The sequence below is a fragment of the Eubalaena glacialis genome, chromosome 17 (assembly GCF_028564815.1).
Source record: "Eubalaena glacialis isolate mEubGla1 chromosome 17, mEubGla1.1.hap2.+ XY, whole genome shotgun sequence".
Taxonomy (NCBI): domain Eukaryota; kingdom Metazoa; phylum Chordata; class Mammalia; order Artiodactyla; family Balaenidae; genus Eubalaena; species Eubalaena glacialis.
Window position 1 is genome coordinate 60,443,556 of NC_083732.1, and position 26,277 is coordinate 60,469,832.

At 39.1% G+C, this 26,277-nt stretch overlaps 1 protein-coding gene across 1 annotated transcript in view; it reads left to right on the plus strand.

Moving 5' to 3' along the window:
* The first annotated feature begins 12,371 nt into the window (after window positions 1-12,371).
* Window positions 12,372-26,277, plus strand: part of TRHR (thyrotropin releasing hormone receptor) — a 41,755-nt gene continuing 27,849 nt past the window's right edge. The window contains exon 1 of the mRNA XM_061171988.1: window positions 12,372-13,160. Within this exon, the coding sequence (XP_061027971.1) occupies window positions 12,372-13,160 (789 nt within the window). The remainder of the gene's footprint in view (window positions 13,161-26,277) is intronic.

The following is a 26,277-nucleotide window of genomic DNA, read 5'->3' on the forward strand; positions in this document are numbered from 1 at the left end:
TTAGAATAAGAAGGTGCACAGTTAACGTTTATTTTCTGAAATAACGTTTTGTGCGTGATATTAACTGAATTTTTTGTAATCTGCACATCTTAGCAGTTCACCATTTTCTCTCCCTAAAAGCATGCCCTTGACGACTTTGACATCTTACTCTTTTGCATACACTTACCTTCCTCTTTCATTCTTAAATTGATTAAATAATTTGACTAAGATTCAGAAGTAACCTGAATATTAACACTGGCTGTGATTGCCAAGAGGTTGGAAATTCTACAGAGCTAGTGCATTTGCCCAGGGATGCTGGTATGGTTGGGGCTGCCTATCTTCTCTGCATCAGAGTGGCTTTCAAACCCATTTGACCCATACCCACGGTAAGATGTATATTATATATTATCACCATGTACCTCAAACCATCTAGAGCCAGACTTCCAGGTCTGCACCCTGGCTCTGGAATATATCAACTCTCTGTCCTTGTGAAGTTGTTTAACCCCTTGGTTTTCTCACCTGCAAAATGGAGTTGGAAATGAGCTTTATCTCCTAGGATTGTTATGAGAATTAACTGAGTTACTATACATTAAAGTTCTTAGAACAGTGTCAGGCACTATAACAGCGTCAGCCATCATATTATTGCTTATATAAATTAAGTGAAACTAGAAGTTTATGAAATAATACCCATATTATCTGCAATCTAAAAAAAAATTTGTCCTGAAATTTTAAATTGATTTCACAACCCAATATTGCGTCTCAACTTGCAGTTTGAGGATAACAATGCTTAGCAATTTCATTCTCTTTTTAAATATTCATTTGATAGAGCTTGGTAAACATCAGTCATTTGGGAGAATGCCTTTAGAACAGGCAGAGGGGCTATAACACCTCAGTCAGATGGAATCATAAGAATGGGCATCCTAGTCTCCCTGACTTACTTCAAGAATTTGTTCAGCAGGATAGAAAGCCCAGAGATAAACTCACGCACATACAGTCACCTTATTTTTGATAAAGGAGGCAAGAATATACAATGGAGAAAAGACAGCCTCTTCAACAAGTGGTGCTGGGAAAACTGGACAGCTACATGTAAAAAAATGAAATTAGAACACTCCCTAACACCATACACAAAAATAAACTCAAAATGGATTAAAGACCTAAATGTAAGGCCAGACACTATTAAACTCTTAGAGGAAAACATAGGCAGAACACTCTATGACATAAATCACAGCAAGATCCTTTTTGACCTACCTCCTAGAGAAATGGAAATAAAAACAAAAATAAACAAATGGGACCTAATGAAACTTAAAAGCTTTTGCACAGCAAAGGAAAACATAAACAAGATGAAAAGACACCCTCAGAATGGGAGAAAATATTTGCAAATGAAGCAACTGACAAAGGATTAATCTCCAAAATTTACAAGCAGCTCATGCAGCTCAATATCAAAAAAACAAACAACCCAATCCCAAAATGGGCAAAAGACCTAAAAAGACATTTCTCCAAAGAAAATATACAGATTGCCAACAAACACATGAAAGGATGCTCAACATCACTAATCATTAGAGGAATGCAAATCAAAACCACAATGAGGTATCACCTCACACCAGTCAGAATGGCCATCATCAAAATATCTACAAACAATAAATGCTGGAGATGGTATGGAGGAAAGGGAACCCTCTTGCCCTGTTGGTGGGAATGTAAATTGATACAGCCACTATGGAGAACAGTATGGAGGTTCCTTATAAAGCTAAAAATAGAACTACCATACCACCCAGCAATCCCACTACTGGGCATATACCCTGAGAAAACCATAATTCAGAAAGAGTCATGTACCACAATGTTCATTGCAGCTCTATTTACAATAGCCAGGACATGGAAGCAACCTAAGTGTCCATCGACAGATGAATGGATAAAGAAGATGTGGCACATATATACAATGGAATATTACTCAGCCATAAAAAGAAATGAAATTGAGTTATTTGTAGTGAGGTGGATGGACCTAGAGTCTGTCATATATATGGAATCTAAAAAAAATGGTTCTGAAGAACCTAGGGGCAGAACAAGAATAAAGATGCAGACGTAGAGAATGGACTTGAGGACACGGGGAGGGGGAAGGGTAAGCTGGAACGAAGTGAGAGGGTGGCATGGACTTATATATACTACCAAATGGAAAATAGATAGCTAGTGGGAAGCAGCCACATAGCACAGGGAGATCAGCTCGTGCTTTGTGACCACCTAGAGGGGTGGGATAGGGAGGGTGGGAGGCAGATGCAAGAGGGAGGAGATATGGGGATATATGTATATGTATAGCTGATTCACTTTGTTATAAAGCAGAAACTAACACACCATTGTAAAGCAATTACACTCCAATAAAGATGTTAAAAATAAATAGAGTGAGATGCAAAAAATAAATTAAATAAAATAAAATATCACTGCCTCTTGAAAAAAAAAAAAAGAATTTGTTCAGCAAAAAAGGAGCTATGCTATCCACTCCTTTCATCATTAAATAGATTCGAATCCTGTCTTTGCTTTGTCATTTCTTTGTAATACAGATGAGCATCCAGCTTCTGTAGACAGCCCTGCCACTTCTTGACACCAACAAGAATTTAGCTGGGTACAACTTCAGAGGACCATGCCTCAAAAATCAGCAGATTTGGGCTTCCCTGGTGGTGCAGTGGTTAAGAATCCCCCTGCCAATGCAGGGGTCCCGGGTTCGAGCCCTGGCCTGGGAAGATCCCACATGCTGCGGAGCAACTAAGCCCATGAGCCACAACTACTGAGCCTGTGCTCTAGAGCCCGCAAGCCACAACTACTGAGCCCATGTGCCACAACTACTGAAGCCTGCGTGCCTAGAGCCCGTGCTCTGCAACAAGAGAAGCCTCCGCAGTGAGAAGCCCGCGCACCGCAACAAAGAATAGCTCCCGCTTACCTCGACAAGAGAAAGCCTGCGCACAGCAACAAAGACCCAACGCAGCCAAAATAAATAAATAAATTTATTTTTTTTTAAAAATCAGCAGATTTAGAAAACAGTCTTTTTCTTCTCTTCTAAATATAGTAGCCATTAACATTTACTCAGTACACTCTTGTGTGGGCATAGTTCTAATAATTTTAACTCATATTACTTCATTTAATCCTAAAAAAAACCCACACACAACCCTATGAGATAGCTACTATTATTATCCTTACTTTACAAATGAAGATATTAACGTGAAGAAAAGTTAAATGACTCACCAAAGTCACACAGACAGTAAGTGAACCGGGATGAAAGACCAGTCAGTCTGTCAAGAACCATGGGCTTTGTATACGCCTTTTCATTGGGCTCTTTGTTTGTCCAAGGATGGAGGAGTCAGGCACTGCACGTGTGATAGAGTAGCGTTCACCATGGGACATCCTCAGAGAGAACGTGGCACCTACTGCTGTCCACTGAGAATTTTCTATGCATGGTAGCTTCCCTACAACCCAGCTGATTGGTCAGGGGCTATTTGTCCAACTCTTTATTGCTTTTTTTCTCTCCTGGACCAACGAGTCCTTCTCCTTGGTCTTGTGAATTTACTCCATACCATTTCACATAGAATTAGTCACTCCTAACACCTTACAGCTTTAAAAATATGTACATACCTCAATTATAGCAGCTAACACACTGCATTATAATTGGCAGTTTGTATAAGTCACCCCTGCCAGGCTGGGAGCTCCTCTGTGCTTTTCGTATTCACATTTCTATCTATAGAGTCTGGCAGAGAGCCTGTCAGATAACTGGCACCCAATAAGGGAGCATTTAACAACTGTGAATGTATGAGCAGGTAGACGGACAAACGAACCTCCACACTGAAGGTGAGAAATCACTCTGTAATGTTGTCTCTTAATTCATTCACCACACTTCTTTCTTGCCATTCTTCTTCGAAAAGAATTTCCCAGAAGACTGAAAGTTTAAGAAACATTGTAACAAAATACTTTGGAAGTGTCTCACCTTAGAGGAAATTACTATGACAATGTCACAAACTGAAAATTTGTTCCACATTAATGCCTCTTTTTATTTTTAAAAAAATCATTTTCAGTATTGAGGTGGCCTTTGATTCTCTAAGACGCTATACTTTTGATTTTGGCAGATCTTACTTATCTCCTTCAAACAAACCCCTGTTTCCTATCACCATCACTCCCAACAAGCCCCACCCACCTTCTCCAAGGGTTTGGGCTACCTGTGCAGGGGTCCGAAAACATTTCCTCAGGGAGATGCATCCCTTCTTCACGTCAGTGCTTGGATGATTTCATCAGTAACACCAAATAGTCAGCTGCCACTACAATCTAATAATTAAGTGACCGGATTTTATTCTTAACTACTTACTGTCTTCCTTTCCCTTTTTTTTTTTTTTAAATATGTACAGTTTCAGTATTCTGTGCTCTCCTTTCTGTCTTAGTATACTATGTAAGCCAACAATTCCTGACAACTAAAACAAGCCATTTTTTTCAATGTTTCCTATCACAATCGTAATTTCAAAGGCATCAGTGAGAATTTCAATTCTACAAATTCCCTCATTCATTATGAACATAATTATGGTGAATGAACAAATGCTTGCATTTTGTTAATTAATAAACAATTATGGAGGCATGAAAACATTTAATGTTATAATTCACATTTACTGGATTTTAGAAGAATAAGAGAGATACGGCACTAGGATCTCCACAGAGATATATCTTAGCCAAACCACTAAAAAACCCCATTGGATTCAGCAAGACATATTTTATAACTTAGAAATTTTAAAGGTGGTATGTGGTGTTTTAGCAAATTTAATAATACCAGTTTTATTTTCCATGAACACATTGTGTTTAAAGAATAATAAATATATTAAACTTTTATTATGTGCCAAGTACTGGACTGAGTGCTTGATATATATTATGTCATTTACTCAGCATATCTGTTCTATGAATTAAGTTTAAGGCAGTCATTTGGGGAAATTAATTCACTCATTTATACAACAAATTCATGTCATACACGAACTGCCTTTTCTGTATACTCTGTGTATTCTCTCTGCTGCATGCTGGGGGACACACAAATGCATAAAGCAGAGTTCACCCTAAATGTGTACAGTTACTTTCTCCTTTGAATTTTTTATATGTAGCCATTATGTAGGTTTCTATGAAAACAAAATATTATGTAAATTTGTATGAAAATGGTGCAATCATTTTGGAAAACATTTTGGTGATTTCTTAAAAATGTAAGCATATACTAAATTTATGTCCCAACAATTTTCACGCTTGGAATTTGGTAATTCTTATCCAAGAAAAATGGCAGAATGTTTTTACAGACATTGTATTTGCATGCATATTTATAGAAGTTTCACTCATATTAACCAAAACCTGAAAACAATTGAAATATCCACCAACAGGCGATTGGATAAAATATGATATATCCATATAGCCATACGATGGAATGTTGTGCAGCAATAAAAGGGAACAAACTACTGATTCATGCAACAAAATGGATAAATATAAAAAACATCATGCTGATTTATGTGTGCATAAGAGTGTGTACTGTATAATTCCACTTATATGAAACTCTTCAAAAGATAAATATAGTCTAGAGATAGAAAGCTGAGCAACATTTACCTGAACATAGAATTGTTCGGGGGATACAGAATTGAATGGGAAGGAACACAGGAAACATTTTAGGATGATGGAAGTTTTCTGTATCTTAATTGTGGTCATGGCTACAAAGTTATATGTATTTGCTATAACTCACAAAACTCTACATTTAAAGTGAATTTATTTTATGTAAATTGTACCTCGATAAAATTGATTTTTTAAATGATATATACATATCTGGGAAGCAGTGTTATGTGTCTGCATCTGTGTGTCTGACATAATAAATAAGGAGGAGGAACTGAAGGTCAAATACAAAGTTGATAGACTTAGTAAGCAAAAAAAAATCTTATTGATAAAGTCTTACACAACCATTTATATAAGGATATAAATTCGGACTTGAAATTCCTAGCAGCCAGAGTCAGCCATGTACAGCTTACAAAATGGAATTTTATAATAACTTAATTACAGTAACTTTTTAATATTATATGAATTTTTAAAAATAACTTTAGTGTTCCATAAAACATGCAATAAATCAAAATAATCAGAAGCTCAGAAGTTTTTTTCTTTTTATTTATTTATTTTTTTTTTTTTTTTTATTGAAGTATAGTTGATTTACAAGCTCAGAAGTTTTTATTAAAATTCTTACTCTTCAATCTTTTGTGTAGGTCATGACACTTTGGGGAAACTTCTGTAACTGGTGTTAACACTTCCTGAACATGCTTCATCCAACCAGATAACAAATGCTACAGACTGCAGAGGGTAAGAAGCTATGTATATGTGTTTCTACTTTTTCACTGTAAAATATTTTTAGGTTGACTTCTACTGTACTTCATTTTTAAATCTAAGATCTTATTTTCTCCAGAAATGTGGACACTAGGGAATGGAAAAATAAGAGTATATATGGTTGAGAAATAGAAAGGAAGGGCACTTTGTGCCCAAAATATACAATATTACTGTACAACTTATTTTACCTTTCAGGTTCTGTACCTTTTCCAATAAGCACAAACACAACTTCATAATCCCATTTCATAAAGTATTTTTCTTTGTTGATCAACAGCCAACAGTTTTCTCTAGCTAATATTTAAATTTCAGCAAAAATGAATTTTGACTTCTTTTCTATAATGTTTGCCAAATGCTTTCTTTTACTCAAAGCTCTGTGATCAAGCTTACACCTGAACAGGGAAATTTTGAAGGATACGTAGTTCGGTATCTAGGTGACTTAGCATCACATCCTGAGTTGACTTTGTTTACTACTTCCAGAACCCAAACCTTCTATCCCAGTTCCAGTGACCCAGTCTTCTGTGGTTTCTGTGTCTGAATCTCAACTCGATAGGCTGTACCTCACTCTGCTCTTCTAAATCTAGAAACCTGTATAGTTACATAATTTTTCTCAGGAACCAGACTCTGTGCTAGTGTCCTGTTGCCAACATTTTCTGTTGTCACCTTTCCAAATCTGGGTGGGTTACCCGCACCTAGTTTACCTCACCTCCCTGGCCCTCCCGCAGCGTGGACGCCCACATACCACCGCTCCCTCACCTCCAGAGACCAACATTTGTTGGTGTAGCTCAGTGGTTCTTAATCATCACTGTACATATCAAAGGTTAGGCTTCACTTCCTGACTAATTAAATAAGAATATCTAGGAAAGGGACCTAACTATCTATATTTTTTAAAACTCCCCAGACGATTCTGAAATTCAACAAGGGATGGAAAGGGAAAATTCATAATATTGATGCTGTCTTTATTTAAAATGTTGATATTGTATTCATCATAGACTTTTTTGCATAAACTTTAATTTTAAAAATATTGCATTAAAATATTGATGGTATTAATTACTGAGGTTTTTGGCACCCCCTTAAATTTTGCCCTCTCCTCACCATGGTCTGGGTCCTGCAAACCACTGACCTAGCTGGATGCTCTACAGTATCTCTGACCCCAGTGCCACTTGACCACAGTGAGCATAGATATTCTCTTTCGCAGCAATGCCCCACCTGCCAAGCCAAGCTCCAGGTATGATAGTAGAGATGAAAAAGAGTGATAGATACAGAGGAGAACAAGTCAATTGCTTTTGTCCAGAGCCCCACTCTCTTTCTCAGGCCCTAGTCCAATCTGAGGACATACACCAAAACCCGAAATACTTAGGAGGGCTAAGCTGATATGTAAATTTTTAAAACTTTCTCTAGGTGATTCTGATTCATCATTGCTCCCACCTCCCACACCAGAACCGCTGAGCTAGATCATACGGTACAAGTTTATTCGAAGTGTGGTCCATAGACAAGCAGCGTCAGCATCACCTGGAGTTTATGAGAAAGGCACATACTCAGGTCCCACCCTAGGGCTATTGAAACAGCAATTTGGGGGCGGTTTTATCAAGGTTTTAACAAGCTCTCCTGGAGATCCAGATGCACGCTAACGTTTGAGAAATGCTGATAGCATAAATAATCATCTTTCTACTAAAGGGTTCATGACAACCAGCTGATAGCCAGCTACTACCTAGACAGCTAAGATCACCTTCAGAGACCAGGGTAGGGCTTTCCTGAATTCCCCTTATGTAGAATTCTTGTAGAATTCCTCTTGTGTAAAATCAAGTCAGCCACTGTGTCCCAGGGACAGAGACTTGGCCAAGCAGATGATTTCCTGGGGTAGCCAAGAAAGGGAAAGCCAGATACCAAGAGCAAGCTGTCTGGTTGGGAATGCCAAGAGTGGGAAGCAGAAGTGCTAAATCTTTTCCTCAAGCTTGAGGGTCAAGTCTGAGGCCAGGCCAAAAAAAAAAAACGTCCCAGCTTGGAGTCCAAGGGCGTTCTTACAAGGGAGCCTGTCAGTGTGATGCTCATTCTTATGGATGCTGGCCAAGTGGCACACGACTGAGAAGGCCTGGCTAAAGGTCAGAGGAAACGGAGCAAAACTGAAAGTGGGCAATGAGAAGTTTGTGCACCATCTACATGCTGCAACCATGACTTACCAACCTTTTTTCAAAACAGACGCCACTGAGCTATTTTCAAAGGATGCATTTCTCTCTAGTCAGAATTACTCAAAAGATATAAAAGTCACAGTTGGTTAGAATTTAAGATATTATTGTGAGAAAAAAATCTCACCCCAAAATGTAAAGTGTAATCTAGTTGTACACTATTTCTGTGCAGTGCTTTACACTTAGGGAGCATTTATTAGATATTATCTGATTGAGATTTACAAATAAAACACCGACCTTATGAAATCACAGTTACTTTGAAAATATAATTTTGCAAAGAGCATGAATTAGCTTGAAAACAGACAGGACCATAAGGGACAGGCAAGTCTGGGATGGTGAAAGCAGAAGTTAGTACTCTCCGGAGATGAAAGAACTAGTTAAAGGGGAGGGACGGAGGAGCCAACGATGGTCTGAGTCAGAGCAGAAAGGAGCGCTCCTTACTCCGAAAGCTGCCTGGTGGTCATCAGTGGTTGTCCCATCACCAGTTCATACTCCTCACGGCCAAAGCAGAATCATAAAATTACCCCACCCCCCAAAATCCTTGCCATTTTACACAGCTGGGCCTTATATAACCTATCTCCTCCAGTCAGAATATCTTCACTCATCCCACCCTTCAAAAAGAAGCTATACTTTTCTTCAAGACTGTTCTCAGATGTTACCTTGCCTCGGAAGCCCTCTCTGGTCCCTCAGTCTGTTGCCCCTACCACCCACAAATGCTTTCCCCTTCACAACCTAAGCCCTCTCAACATATCTATGCATATTTGTAACTGTTCCTAAGTCTGCTTCTCCCAATAGACCATGACCTATTTGAAGGTAAAAACAAAATGTTATATACTAGATGCCTGGTACCTAGTAAGAGCTTAACAATTAAGTGCTAAAAGAATGAATAGGGACACAAACTGAAGACTCAGAATGGTGTCCTTACATAGAAATGCTGAAGAATGTGCTAAGATTTGGAGGGAGGTGGAATTGCCAGGGCAGGTAGCATTGTAGATGTTCTCTCCCCTCATGTTTACTACCCAAGACTTAAAATAAGGTCTCTTCAGAAGGCCTGAAAGCTGACTAAAATCCTGGGGACAATGAGAGGGGAACATGTGCTTTATGAAGTGTGACCTTTGAAGAGGCCTTTCAGATTGGAGGTGGTGGGGTTGGGATGGGGTAGGGAGGCAATGTTTTCACCTTAGAAAGCACTTTTCATTCCAAAATGCAGAGGACTCAACCAGAAACAAGGTGTTCAGAGTAATCTCTGTCCTCTAGGGCAGGGAGAGAAGTAAAGCTGGCACCCTTTGTCCAATCTGCTAAACCAGTTGGGGGAACAAACTAGAAGGTGGGCAGAAGTCCTATTCAGGGTAAAAGAATTTGCATTTGGCTGGTACCCTCCACTGTCTCTCTCAGGAACTGCACGTGATACAAGAGTCAAGACTCGAAAGGCTACAGAGGCCAGGTGTGCAGGATTACTGAGTGAAGCTGGCCTGTGTGACAGAAAAGAGGGAGGAAAAGAGGAGAGGACACATCCTGTCCCCCCACAGACTGCTACTCACAACCGCTACTCAGCTTCTGATGATTATTTCTAGCAGGAATATGGACTCTTGGTTGCCAGATCTTTCCATGTTTATGAGAGGCAGAAATCCAGATTTACTATACAATCTCTCAATATTGAAAGGTAGACAGACGATAGTCTACCTTTGAGCCTACATTGTGCAGGCCAAACAATACATTTCTGAAACCTGAATCTGAGTCATGGGTCACTAATTTGTAACTCTGGTTGATTTAGAAGGAGAAGTAGATACTCAAGGAGCCCTCGATGGTTCAGAGGGTAGAATTCACTCAATATGATCCAAGCTTCACCTTCATCCCATTGTTACCTAGCCTTGAACATGACTCTGATTCCTTCATGGTCCTGTCTACACCGAATCTATTCTTCCATTGACATCTTCTAGAAAAAAGAACATCTAAACTTCTTAGAGTAGAGAATCAACCTGTTCACTATATAGGGCATTAAGTTAAGGGCTGTTATTTGTTGTCAGTCTGAAATAAAAGTGGACAAACATTAACATTTGGTGTATTCAGTTGGTGCCTGGAGAAGAAAGACATATTTTCTAAGATTTCATTAAAAAGTATAAAGATTTGCCCATGGGCTACTTCAGAGAAATAAAAATCAAGCCGAAGTACACTTTCCTAAAAAAGATTGTTTATAAAGTTTTGTTTCAGAGGTATGTTACCAGAGTGGCCCTGGTTTAGATTTCCACCTAGAAATAAATTGACACAAAACATTGCTGGGTGGTACATGTTGGTTGGCAGTCCAGAGGCTGGGTGAAGAGGGGAGAGGTGTCCAGAGCAGTTAGAGAGATCCTAGTAAGTGACGCAGAGCCAGAGTTGAAAAACAAAGTTCACAGATCATATGTAGGTTTAAATTGATGTTCTTAGCTCAAACAGGTTTTTAAAAAATAATCTTTATAAGCCTCAGAAGATTGCAGCTGAAATGGTTTAAAATCCATTTCAACTCATTTTCCATTCATATAATATGAGAGGAGGGAGTCAATTTCACTGGTTCACGGGAGAAATCGTCTAAGGGTTTCCATAGTAGGGGAAGAAGTTGATTTCAGCTCAGACACATATCTCAAGCTTCAAGGGTTGTGTCTGGACTGAGAAGGATTTGCCATCCCCAAGTCCTACCAAACAGGGAGTGTAAATATATTTCAGGGCTGCCTCAGGTACTGGAGTTTCTGTAGAACTTAGACTATAAACAACTCTAAGACCAGCTGCCGCTGGACCCCTTGCTGGTGATTTCAGCCTTCCAGCTTAGAACTGTATCATTAGCACATTTAAAAGTAAATCCTTCGAGGGGAGAAGATTATGAATCCGTGAGGACTGACTGGCATTTGCGAGTGAGCGTGTGTGTTCGCGCGTGTGTGGGAGGGGGCGGGGGGAGACAGAGCGAGCGAGCATGTTCTCAGCAGGGGACGATCTACGATTTGACAGGCTCGCTGCTGCCGCTCCTGCTACTGTTTCTGCTGCAGCTGTATGGTCTGTCATCAGCTGGAAAGGCTGCAAGGGTTTAGAAGAACCGCAGTTCTGAAGACAGAGCACTGCTGAGTAGTCTCCCTGTCAAACAAAGTAGACGAGGTTTTCTGCAGCGTTGGAAACTCGCGCTTAATACTGCTTCATCTACCTGGAAAAGCAGGCAGCGCTACAGAGGAAAAGGTAAGAGAAGAAATTGTTCTCTGTTGGGTCTGCAGGGCAGAGGGCATGGGGAGAGGTAGGTTCAAAGGCTTGCTATTTTGTAGCAAAGCGATCTCACCCTTTGAGAGCAAAGGAGGCAGATGCTAATTTTCTGTCAAGCTTGATCATTGAGCCTCTTGGCTTCCCCCCCCCCCCCCCCGTATCTTTTTCTTCTCCATTGTACTTTTCCCAAGCATCTGAGAGATGTCTTTGTATTTATTTTTCAGGTAGCAGATATTGTTTCTTTTTTTTTTTTTTTTTTCCATTGAGCACTCTTTCAAAACAAGGAGCATTTTCTGTGTCTCTTTTCTTGAGCATTTTTCTCCATTAAGAAAAAAACCGGTCCCTCTTATTGTAAGGTAGTCAAAACAGTTATTCCATCCTACAGTAGAGTTGCAACAAAAGGAGTTTTTGGGAGTACATATGAGCCCTATTACTGCAGAAAAATGGGAGGTGAAAGGAGAGGAGAATTACCTGTAAGTGACGGTGACTTGATCAGAATTGGTGATGCTGTGAATGAACATGAACTTAACTCTTCACAGGGGGAGAGAACCACTGTGATAAAGGCAGGGCACTGGAAAGAAGATGTGGTGAGAAGTGTTTCAGAGAAACCTCCAGCCACTAAAGATGGAAAACCAGACAGTAAGTGAACTGAACCAAACACAGCTTCAGCCTCGAGCCGTGGTGGCCCTAGAATACCAAGTGGTCACCATCTTCCTTGTGCTCATTATCTGTGGTCTGGGCATCGTGGGCAACATCATGGTAGTCCTGGTGGTCATGAGAACCAAGCACATGAGGACGCCCACAAACTGCTACCTGGTGAGTCTAGCAGTAGCTGATCTCATGGTCCTGGTGGCCGCAGGCCTCCCCAACATAACGGACAGTATCTATGGTTCCTGGGTTTATGGCTACGTTGGATGCCTCTGCATTACTTACCTCCAGTACTTGGGCATTAATGCATCCTCTTGTTCGATCACAGCATTTACCATTGAGAGGTACATAGCAATCTGTCACCCCATCAAAGCCCAGTTTCTCTGCACATTTTCCAGAGCCAAAAAGATCATCATCTTTGTCTGGGCTTTCACATCCATTTACTGTATGCTGTGGTTCTTCTTGCTGGATCTCAATATTAGCACCTATAAAGATGCTATTGTGGTGTCCTGTGGCTACAAGATCTCCAGGAATTACTACTCACCTATTTACCTAATGGACTTTGGTGTCTTTTATGTTGTTCCAATGATCCTGGCCACTGTCCTCTATGGATTCATAGCTAGGATCCTCTTCTTAAATCCCATTCCTTCAGATCCTAAAGAAAACTCTAAGACATGGAAAAATGACTCAACCCATCCGAACAAGAATTTGAATTCAAAGACCTCTAGTAGATATTTCAACAGCACAGTATCTTCAAGGAAGCAGGTAAGCAAATCTGAACCTCCAAGTCCACAGAGGAAATGTGGGAGAGAGTTCCCTGTGAGATGGGATCAACTTTGCCCTACTTAGCTAATGGTAAAACTAAAATACAATCATGCAACTGTTTCACAGTGTAAGCTTCTGCTTTACATATTAAATCCATCTCTAAAACAACTGAAGATCTAAAAATAGATGGGAAAATTTTGATAGCACATCAGCAGATACAAGTTCACGTGCTATTGGGATATAAGGAAATATAACAAAAACCCTAGAATTCCACCTTTAAAATGTTTGCGCCTCTCTGAGAAATGTTATCAAAATATTTAGACCATTTCTGGCTTCTATAGGGAGCAACTGGATATTTTTAAGAATTCTATTGTCTGACAAATATTTGATAAGATAGTTTGAGAAAAGATGAATCAAAAGAATAATGAAACTGAGAGGGGTTATTGGACTTCTTTTTTTTTTTTAGTCTTAGTGGAGAAAGATTCTATTACCTTCTCCTCCACCTCCCTACAAAGTGTCCCAGCATGTAGAAGTTCAAAATGCACTTTGCTCAGGAAATGTTCTAATAAAAGGCTAACACCAAGCTCAATTTGTTACAAACAATTATTGAATTTTTTTTAAATGTCTGTTTTTCCTGCTAAGCATAACTAAAAATCCTTTTATGTTTCAGATCACCTGAATGCTCAGGTGGTTACAGTTGAATAATGGTTTTATATGAGTTAAACAAATGGTTTAACTTTGTTTCAGTAGATATGGTTTATAAGACAATACAGGAATAAAATACTTTTATATCCTATGCACATTTACCTATAGTTACACAATTGTTCTAAGTTATCTATGAACTTGGCATTCAGGTCCTTTTCCTTCTTTGTTAAACAGAAAAAAAATAGATGGTAAACATCCTCAGAGCTGAAAAGAAAAACTTGAAATCAACAATACTGGCTCTTTCAAATGGGTTGAATTTTCTTTCTTTTTTTTTAAATCCTGCAGGAATATAGTTCTTCCTATGTGCATAGATAGAAACTGAGTGTACTTTTTAAAGTAAGCACGTGAATCATCCACACTATCACTTCCTAAACTCTGGATCAGCTGAAATATGAAGAATTGTAATTGGACATTGGGCACGTAGTGAAATAAGTTACTAATAAATGTAGGTGTTTTAGACATGCATGAAATGAATAATGAACTGTCACTAGAAAGAAATATAGACAACATTTTAAATGATACCATGATACTTGATTTATATAACATTTATTATTAAAGATGCCCAGGTGATAAAAAGACTTGAGCAACTGGGGAAGAGTTGAGCAACTATTGCCAGCTTTTAGATTTCTGTTGCTTTGGGTCTAGCAGTACTACCTAATACAAGGCATATTTACTGGGCCTTGTATTGGGCATCTATTACCCAAAACTTGATTAAGGGAAACTTAGATCTGTTGACCATCTGCCAAGACAAACATTAAGAGAGTAAAGAATACAATAAGAGAGTAAAGAATATGTACATCTCAGTTAGAGACTAAACATGGGGTAATGTCTGTAGCAAAGAAGGTCAGGGAGTAGATTCATTCATTAGACTCTAATTTAGATCCTTGTTTCAAATTCTAAAAAATTGTTTGTCTGGTGTAATATCTTCCCTTTCAATTATAGTCATTAGCACCTATCAGCGTTAATAATGTGCTTTAAATTGCTAATTGTGTTACATGTTCACACTCTTATTTCAAAGCTGTTACAAATAGGCTGCCCTTACAGAGGCTGAGTGGTAAGAGAAAAAGCCAAAGATTTGACTCCAAATACCCTGGGCTTTAAAATGCCAGGGCTCTAATCAAGCTTGGATGTATGGCCTTGGGTAAGCAGAACTCTCTGAGCCTCAGTTTCCTCATCTTTAAGGATAAGCATAGATAACAACCAGGGTTGGTGTGAGGGTTTAATGAAATACCTTATGAAAGACACCTAACATAGAGTGTTGGTTCATCTGAATGTTTAATTAGTCTCATTCTGAGTTTTTTTTAATATGTTGGCAACTGTAAGGGAAATATTTATTCTTTAAAATATGCATTCACCATTTAAACAAAGATCATTTGTTGAGCAGGTGTGTATGTGATATAGCAACTTCTCCAAGGAACTTTTTTTTTTTTTTTTTTTTTTAATTTTTTTTTGGCTGTGTTGGGTCTTCGTTTCTGTACGAGGGCTTTCTCTAGTTGTGGCGAGCGGGGGCCACTCTTCATCGCGGTGCGCGGGCCTCTCGCTATTGCGGCCTCTCTTGTTGCGGAGCACAGGCTCCAGACGCGCAGGCTCAGTAGTTGTGGCTTACAGGCCCAGTTGCTCCGCGGCATGTGGGATCTTCCCAGACCAGGGCTCGAACCCGTGTCCCCTGCATTGGCAGGCAGACTCTCAACCACTGCGCCACCCGGGAAGCCCCTCCAAGGAACTTTTTAATAATTAGGGCATTTGGAATTGTATTCAGAGCATTTAGGGTTGTCACAATAACATCCCTGTCAATTAGCATCAGGAGCCTGGGATGCCAAATGACCTGAAATGTGCTAGACAGCCCTGCACAATGAAGTGCCCTGTTACAAATGTCAATAACACCCTCCTTGAGAAACAAGGGATGCCATATAAATCAATAGAAGTGTATTGAAGTAATATGTCATATAATTCAGTCTTGATTATAGATAGGAGGAGAGTTCAGAGAAAAGAAAGGAAATTATGGGGCTAGAGGGATCAGAGAAGCCTTCATGGAAGAGGTGGCATTTGAGAAGGCTCTGGAAGGATGAGGATAATTTGGAAAGTAAAAGTCAAGAGGGACAGCACTTTACACAGAAAGGACATGGCTGGGATGAGAATGGTATGGATTTGGAGAAGGGGTCAGGAGGGGGACTTTTATAGTATGTAGTGATTTGGTTGACTAAAATGAAGTCTTTGGGGAACAGCAAAAAGTAAGATTGGATTGATGTGTGTGTGTGAGAGAGAGAAAGAGAGAGAGAGGGAGAATGAGGGAAAGGGCTGTGGAGGATCCCAACTATCAGGCGGAACAAGGAGTTTGAACTTAGTGCAGGGACAGTGAAGACAGTGAGTGGTGAGCAGGCGGCAGCAATGAGGAAAGTGATGTTTGGGGACAATAAATCTGACAGCTGTGGACCAGGCAGGGTTGGAGGCTGAGAGACTTGTGGCAGAGAGACCCCCTTGGAAGTTGTTGGTAGTAATTCAGGCATGAAGTAGCATGACTCTGTATCAGGAGAATGTAAAGTAAGGTGTGAACCAGAGAGAGCTTTCAAAGAAAGAGAGGGTGAGATGTGAACATAACAGATACAAAGGATGAAGAAGGAACAATTCAATGTGGCTTCAGCGTTCCGAGTCTGGAAGAACGGTAGTGCCCCCAATGAATGGAATGAGAGCCATGAAGGGGAGTCAGTTTTGTCCAAAATCAGTGACCCTTTGATCTGGCTCTTCCTCTTCTGAAACAGTTCTTTTCTTAAATCTTCCAAAGGTTCTAACTCCACCTCCTATAACCCAAGGACTTTTATTCTAATATTTTCTCTGCATGTTTTTTCTTTCAGGCAATTTTAATTTACATTTTAATAAATATTCTGTCTGGACCATGTCTTTCTAACCAAGTAATGAAAGTCAAATGTGCATAGCCTAAAAGAACTACATTTTAAGAAGAAATAAAAGAGTATTTATATGTAAGGGACAAGTGTGGGGTTTTTGTTCGTTCATTTGTTTGCTTTTAACTTACATCCGCTATGCAGAAAATTCAGACCAGAATCTTTTTTCTTCCTATTATTCAGATTCAATTATGTTTTAGGAAACCAACTAAATATTTGGTAAATTCAATGAAACAAATTACTCAGAATAATGGCTTGGAATTGTGTAGACAAAAGAATTATCTGATTGACTAAATCTTTTGCTTTACAATTGGCTGTAATGATAATGGAGACATGGTTTAAATGATCACATTTTTCCCATTTCAGCTCTCTCTACACACTACCAAAAGATCTCTCTCCGTTCAGTCAGTTCAGGTGTTCAGAATTGTGTAGATAAAATATCTTTATCATTGACTGAGTATTTCAAAGGAATTGATTGGATCGTTCAGTGTTTTGGAGATGCAGACATATCTTGGTAAAGGACTACACTATGGATAAACACATTCAATTCAAATATTTTATTTCCACAGCATACAGGGGTATGCAGAATATTTTCTAGATCAGGCTACCAGTTTCATTTTCAGTTGAGTCACACTAACGTGCTTTTTTGTTTGTTTGTTACAGTGTAACTGGTGGGAAACTGTGCAACATAGTCCAAGTAGAAACTCCAAAAGTTTATGGCAAAACTTTCATTATGGATTTTGTTTGGCTGAAAAAGCCTTTGAAATGCCAAACAGTCTTTGTTTACATAAATTTCTTAAAAGCCTTCTACCTTCCTAGAGGAATGTTGGTAGCCCAAGAGACAAAAGCAGCTTTCCTTTTAAAGCAATATATGCCTTTTATTTGTTGCTGTTATTGCTGCTGATGATAGAAAAGGAGTCGTGTATTATGGAAAACACAGAAAACTAGGAATAAGAAAAAAGGCATCCTTTACCCCATCTCTCAAAAACCACAATTTATTAGCATTTAGTCATATTTTTTTTCATGTTTTCACTTGGTCTTTTTTATATCATTATAGTCAATATACAGATATATAATTTTATATGCTGTTTTTACACAAAATGTGAAATTAATATTCTCAAGAATAGCACAGAGTAAAAGAAAATGGATAAGATTGTGAGTCAGTTTTTCTCAGCCGCAGTTTTCTCATTACTAAAATGTTACTAACAATTCCTCATGGAGTTACTCAAATCAGATGAGATGCATCAGACAAAATTCGTGGGGTTTTTTGGGTTTTTTTTTTTGTCTCTCCTCCCTCCTGTACCATCAGCTACCCTTCCATCAGTCCGTTACTTCTCAGTGACTTCCATTCCCCTAGGCAGCCTCCTGACTCTGACTCTGAGTAATCCGAGTAGGTTGTGCTCATGGAAAATGAAGAATTCAGATAAAGAAAGGGCTTAAATGTGTCTTTTCTCTTCTCCCCCTGCCTCCCTCCAACTCCTGCCTCAAGTGTTACCTACTTTTTAAAGAAGAAATTTTGAACAAGGAAAGACACTTAAGAAACAAAGGAAAGCAGGCATAATGGTGGCAGTAGGGCTGACATTTGGAAACATAAAGTCCCTTAAGTCGTGTGGGTAGCTTAATCAACGATTAACCTTAAAAGGCATATTGGGACTTCCCTGGCAGTCCAGTGGTTAAGAATCTGTGTTTCCACTGCAGGGGGCACAGGTTCGATCCCTGGTCGGGAAACTAAGATCCCACACGCCGCGGGTGCGGCAAAAAACAAAAAACAACAAAAACGGGTGTATTAATGAAACTAAACTCTCCAGCATTAGGCCTAAATCAGAGGTTCCTCAAGTCTACTGGGACTGTTTTTGTACTGTTTTCACAGGTCCACCTTTCATTTTTAATTGTTTTATTTGTTCCATTTTTCTGGGTTCAACTCTATCCTTAATAGTATAAAGATCTCTTAGGTGGGAAAAAAGTGCAATTTTTGTAACTTAGCACACAGTTATCTGAGTGTGCAATCTTATTTTATTATTAAAGAAAAGTTTTCCATTTTCCAATTCACATCCTATATAAGGAAAAACTACATATGCCATAAATTGCCTCAGTGAAAGTGCCCTGCAGTTACATGTTTTGTGTCCTTTGGTTAGATGAACGCACATTGTGTATTCCCAATTTTATGCTTGCAGCTTTGAGACATAATTTCACCAGTAAAGAAATATAAATTTTCCTGTATGCCTACAAAAAGGAAAAGCCTGCACTCGTACAGAATTCTTGATTTTACCACACACCAAAAAACACCTTAAATTCAGCTAACCTTGAAAATGACACAGTATATTTCTTTACGTAGCCTCTTGTGAATTCTTCAAATTGCAGATATTCCAAGTTCCAGACAGATTAAGTCTGGGCTGTAACCATGTTCTTAGTCTCCTTTACTTTTTTTATGAGTTGGGGGAAGGGTGAAAGGTATAAAGCTAGAGCTAGATCAACATTAAGCAGATTTTTGCAGTAGGTCACTTTATTTTCACTATCCTCCTCAACTTAATGAAACATTCACTCACAGACCTAAAAGCACCTAGCACTCTCCTAGGTGGGGGGGGGGGGCACTGGGATATAGAAAGACACACTCTTCATCTTCAAGGAGCTCACTATTGGCCATGTACACAAATAATCCTGAGCAGACCATTATGTTCTACAATAGAGGACGAAGCCTCCATGAGGGGAAAAGCAAAATGGCGGAGAATGGAGGAAAGCTCTATGGAGAACATGGCATTGATCTGGGCCTGTAAAGATGGGCGGAATGTCTAAAAGCAGCAATAAGGAGACAGAGAGAAAAGGAAGAAAGTTCAACAGAAAGGGAGGAGTAGATAGGGGAGGACTGGGCACGTTCAAGGAGAGAATAGTCTAGTATCATTGAAGTGGGGCAATGAAAGTGAACTGTCTACTGAGGGAAGCCTGAACCAGATTGTGGTCCTGCTATATCTAACTCCCATCTCTCCTCCCCAGCCCTGACTTTGTCACTCTACCTACTTACACCCACACCCATGATTACAACTCCCAACTATGAGAGTCTAGTACACAGCTCTAGCAAAGACATCTCCTGACCCCTACGCCTAATTGAGTTTTGGACATCATGTAATTACATCAAATCCAATATGTCTAAAACTAAATCCATTTTTTTTTCCTTCGTAAACCCCTACCTCTTTTTTTCTTTCCTATTTTAGATTCCCAAGCCACAAATCTAGGAGTCCTTCTAAGTTCTTTTCTGTCCTATATACTCACCCCAAATCCAAGTAATAGTCAAGTGCTAGTGATTCTAGCTGATAACTCATTATTTGACCTACTCCATCACACTACCATTGTCCTAGTTCACCATTTCTCACCTGCTCTATTTCAGGACACACCTCACCAAGCCTCTCTGACTCCCATTCCACTGTCCCCCCAAATCATTCTGCACATTTCTCACTAGGGGGTTTCTCTAACAAACAGATATGTTATTAAAATGCTTTAAAGTTCCCGGAGGCCTAGAGTTTAAACATCTTAGCATAACAAGTAAGATCCTGGCTCCTTTATATGATTTTAGCTTCATCACTTATGGCTTTCCTAACTCAGACTTCATGCTCCGGTGATACAGAATTATTTGTAGTTCTCTGAATATGCTATGTTCTCTCAGCCAGAATATCTTTCATCTGGCAAACTCTCAACTATCATCCAAGTCTCAGATCAAATGGTGCCCCCCATGCATCCCATCAAGCCTTCCCTGAATGTCTCAGGCAGATCTATGTAACTGAATGCCTAGCTATAACCATGTGTGTTAGGTATTCTACCTATGTTTCCACAGTACATTGCATATACTTCTGGTTTAGTAATTCTTATGTATCATAATTGTTACCTGTTGGTCTTCCCATTGCCACTAACATCCGTAAGAGTAGGGCCCATATCCCCAGTGCCCTCAGCACTGAATCTGGCATGTCACAGGCTCCCAAAAGAGTTTATAGATAGTCATGTGTTGCAGCCAAAGAATACAGGCTTTGCAATACAGCAGGTGGCTAGCATTTCTTCCCAAATCTATGTTCAGTGACATCACACTAGTTGCTTAAAATTGGTCATGGTTGGAGTACTAACACTGCAGAAATCAGCAAATATGACATTTCAGGTCCCCTCCCTTTTGTTGTGGAGAGCCAATTGTTAAATACTGATCAGTACACTTCTCTGTGTGTGTGTGTGTATCATACATAATAAATGAAAGTGTAAAAGAGTACATACACGTATACTTTGGAGCTAAGTCAATTCCAACACTCTATTTTGCTCCCTTAAAAATTATTGTTTATTTATTCCATATCCTTCACTGATTTTAATTAAAATTTATTGTCTTCTATTGAATGTCTTTTGAATTCCAAAACAGAAAAACTAGCAACCAGCTAGTATGATAGTGAGTTTGTTACTAGATAAGACTTTTGAGCAAGATTTCCCCCTTCCAGACAGAACAGACTGACTTAGAAACATGGCAGACTCAAATCATAATTTACTTTTTATACAGAATCCTGTTGGCTTTCCAAAGAGCCTTTCAAATATGCTCCCCAATGAGAGAGCTACATTGGACCGAATGCACAGAGATGCAGAGGGATGGCAACTTAGGGAAGGAAACAGTGTGAGCAGAAGTATTAAGATGAGAATAAATCTATCCGAGCGCTCCTATGTGGCTAATTTTCCTAAAACAATTTGCACACATCATCTTCTTTCAAAAAGAAATATCCCCAATCTCCTCTGACTGGCTTTCAAAGCCCTCTAAAATCTGACCTTTTCATCATTTTTCTGGCTTTGTTCATCCATTGTTTCCTTAATTTAATAAACAATTATTGAGCACCAATTTCATGTCAGGCATTACTCCAGAAAACTAATAATAATCACTGTCTTATGGAACTTTCTGTAAAATACAAAAGATCACCATTCAAAAACAGTTGGGGTAGTATTTTTGTTTTTTTCAGATATATACTCAGGAATGGAATTGCTGGGTCATATGGTAGCTCTATTTTTAGTTTTTTGAGAAACCTCCATACTGTTTTCCACTGTGGCTGCAGCAACTTACATACCCACCAGCAGTGCACAAAGGTCTCCTTTTCTCTACGTGCTCACCAACATTTGTTATTTGTGGTCTTTTTGATGATAGCCATTCTGACAGGTGTGAAAAAACAAAAACACTAATTTGAAAAGATACATGCACCTCAATGTTCATAGCAGCATTATTTACAATTGCCAAGATATGGAAGCAACCTAAGCATCCATCAACAGTTGAATGGATAAAGAAGATATGGTACATATATACAATGGAATATTACTCAGCCATAAAAAAAGAATGAAATCTTGCAATTTGCAGCAACATGGATGGACTTGGATGGTATTATGCTAAGTGATATAAGTCAGACAGAGAAAGATAAATACTGTATGATATCAGTTATATGTGGAATCTAAAAAGTAAAACAAATTACTGAATATAACAAAAAAGAAATAGACTCACAGATATAGAGAACAATCTAGTGGTTACCAGTGGGGTGTAGGAAAAGGGAGTGGGGAAAGTTAGGGTTAGGGGATTAAGAGGTATAAACTGTTATGTATAAAATAATCTACAAAGATATATTGTACAGCACAGGGAATATAGACAATATTTTATAATAACTATAAATAGAGTATAACCTTTAAAAATTGTGAATCACTATATGGTACACCTGTAACTTATATAATATTGTACATCAACTATAATTTTTTTTAAACTTGAAAAAAAACAGTTGGAAAATACCAAGTTAGGCTGTACAGTGTGCAGAAGAGGCAACAAGGAATGAGTGAACACCATACATAAGGCTGGAGAGCAGGCCCTCAACAGAGAAGAGTCACTTCACTTTAGAAAAACGAGTAGGCGTTTGCCAGGCCAACATGAAACCAGCAGAATTTACGTAGCCAAGCAGAGCCCAGGGTAAGACCTTGGAAGTCCCTGTGTGCCACTGAAAGCAACTAAATCTGGTTCTAAGGCACCAGGGAACCACTGAAGGACTCTAATAAGGGCAGTGGCAAACTGGATTTGACTTTCGTGAACTTCACTCATAAAATTTTACAATGAAGCCAGCCCATAACCAGGGAAACAGAAATGAGGCTTTTGCAATCTGAGCAAAAAGCAAAGAAGACTTGAATTAGGGCGTAACAGTAGAGAAGTCTAGGAAGGATAAGCAAGAGTTAAATGAGTGGGATTTAACTACTAATTTGGCAAATGAAAAAGAGAGAAGTTCCTAAAGTGAGTCCCAGATTCTCACCTGGAGTGACTGGACGGGCAGTGGTGGTAGCAAGCATGGCGCAGAATACAAGAGGAAGAACAGTCGTAACTGTATTTACTCCTTCCTCATAGACGCGGGTACGTCTCGCCAGATTCTCCCATGTATGATAAGCTCATTTGATTTTGCAACCTTGCTCATGTAATTTTTCCCACCTGTAAAGCCCTCCCCACTCTTGATACCTCCCACCTCTCTGAAAAGCTCAAGTTCCCAGCTCAGGCTGCAGTTAGAGCCGGGGGTCCCCTACATTGGACATCTGCCTGAAGGCAGAGTCTAGCATGAGCTCTAGAGTCAGAAAAACGTAAGTTCAATTCTACTTCCTATCTCTGTAACTTTGGATAAGTTATTTTACTTCTTGATACTTGTTTGTTCAAATGTAACTTGGGATACTAATGATACCCACTCATAGGGTTGCTGTGAGGAAATGCTTAGTACATAGTAAGCATTTTAAAATGTTTATTTACTATATTTAAATTATATGCTATAGTTAAAATATTATTTACCCCGCCTTATTCATGAAATAGCAAAAAATACAGACTGGTAATTCCCCAAAACGACAAAGTTTAGAGGTTATAGTAGAGGTTGATCTTCCAAGCTGATTTAACAGTATATTCATAAGATCAAGTTAATATTTCTTGAGCTCTGCTATGTGCCCAGAGAGAAATACATTAAGCACGTTAAGTTTATATGAACTAAATATATCTTCACAACAATCCTGAGAAGTAGGAACTAACTGTAGAAGAGAATTTGGAGGCAAATGAATGCAAAGTGACCTGCTGGTTGTAGCAAAGCCAGGATTTTGACCCAGCACACCTGCTCCATTTCAACCGTAGGGCAAGAGAAAATCAAATAAAGGTGAGACTGGTGAGGGCTAAAGTAAGTTTCCTGGAGTTGGATGTTTGGGCCGGGTTAAAGAGACTGAGAGGAAAGAGGTCGTTCCAGATAAAGGAGGGAGATGGGAAGGATATGACAGTATTATCAACAGGAGAAAAAAGCCCAGAATTTTAAAAAGCATTTTCTGTCTGAGGAATAGTAATGAGATTAGTCAGATGTGGGCCAAAAGTTTATGGGAAATAAATTTGGAGGACATGCAGACTGGGGCTGGAACAGTGAGATCAGAAAACCAAGCACAGGACCACCACCTGCCTCCCCAAGCCCGTCATCAGGCTGGTGAGCAGCACCAGGGAAATCACCTTCTATAGGGCGCAGCTATCCCAGCCTTGGAGTTTCCCTTCCAATGGGCCCTCGTTAACCTCTGCTGATCCATTTACAGGACCATCACCGGTTCCCTCTTCTCATGCCTATTTCAAAACTTTCTACTCTCCTCAAGTTGTCACACCTGGAATTTTTTCCCTCTGAAATCTGCCCCCAACATCCAACCTCTCCTCTCTAATGCTGTTTCCTTAATTTCAGTCTCATCATGTCCTCCCTGCACTGTAGACCAGGAGGCTGGTCTCTCTGCCTCGCCAAACTGTTGCATAAGCATCCTAACCAACTTCCCTGCCTCTTAGTTGCCCTCTTCCAATTCATCCCCCAGGGTGCTGCTAGAATCATCTAAAATGCAAACTTGATAACATCATCATGCTGCCTGAAGTCTTCCAATATCCTTTTTTTCCTATAGGTTTAAATCCAAGGTCATAGCACACTGGGACATTTATGTTCTGCTCCCCACTTACTTTCTCAAGCTCATCCCCTTTCTGTCCCCAGCATACCATTCTACAAGCAGTTTCCTTATCTGGCCACACTCTTTCCTGCCTCCAAGCCGGTGTGCATACTCCCCCTGCCACAAGCATTCCATACAGATGCAAGAACAAAATGCTACAAATGGAAGGGACAAACACCAATCCCTGCCAGTGGAGAAAAAGAAAGCCTGCCCTGAGTCGTGATCTATGAGAGGGTCAAATGAGGGCCTGCGCGCACCGCATTGCTGTAGTAATTTGTTCAAATGTCTCTCCCACCAGATTGTGTATCCCACAATGGCAGAAATATTTATCCCATTCATTTTTGTGTCCACAGTGCCTGTCATGGTGCCTAGGGACATACTGATAAATGACTAAACTAGTAAAGACTGGATATAAAAGTAGAAGGATCAAATATGACTCCAAAGATTTTTTCAGGAGACCAAAAATGGTAAAATTGTTGAAAGAAATGTTAAGAGAAAAGATGTTAAAAACACTGTCAGAAATCTTTAGCTTAAATGAGGATATGGAAATTTTACATTGTAAGTATTTAGGATTTGGAAAAATTTAGACTGTGAGTAGTCAGAATCAGATATGTGCATTTATGAACCAATAGAATAATGGAAAGAAGGTATGACTAGGGTTGAATTTATTTATTTATTTATTTATCCTTTTTATTGAACTACAGTTGACATACAATATTGTATTCATTTCAGGTGTATAACAGTTATTCAACATTTATATACATTATTAATTGATTACCACTATAAGTCTAGTAACCATCAGTCACCATACAAAGTTATTACAATATTACAGACTATATTTCCTATGCTGTATATTACATCCCTGTAACTTATTTATTTTATAACTGGAAATTTATACCTCTTAATCCTCTTCACTTATTTCACCCAACACCCCACCACCCTACCCCTTGCTAACCACCAGTTTGTTCTCTGTATCTATGAGTCTGTTTCTGTTTTATTTTGTTTGTTTGTTTTGCTTTTTAGATTTCACACACAAGCATACTTCACTTTTTGCACTTCACAGGTATTGCAATTTTTGCAAATTGAAATTTTGTGGCAACCCTGGGTTGTTGGATGGTGGTTAGCATTTTTTAGCAGTAAAGAATTAATTACGATATGTATATTGGTTTCTTTTAGACAAAATGCTATTGCACACTTAATAGACTACAGTATAGTGTAAACAAATTTTATATGCCCTGGGAAACCAAAAAATACATGTAACTCGCTTTATTGTGATATTCCCTTTATTGCCATGGTCTAGAACCAAGCCCACGATAGCTCTGAGGTATGCCTGTATAAATGAAGTCATATAGTATTTGTCTTTCTCTGTCCCACTTATTTCACTTAGCATAATACCCTCTAGGTCCATCCATGTGTTGCAAATGGCAAGACATCTTTCTTTTTTAAGGCTGAGTAATATTCTATTATATATAATAGAATATTATATATATTCTATATATATATATATATATTATATATATATCTCTCACATCCTCTTTATC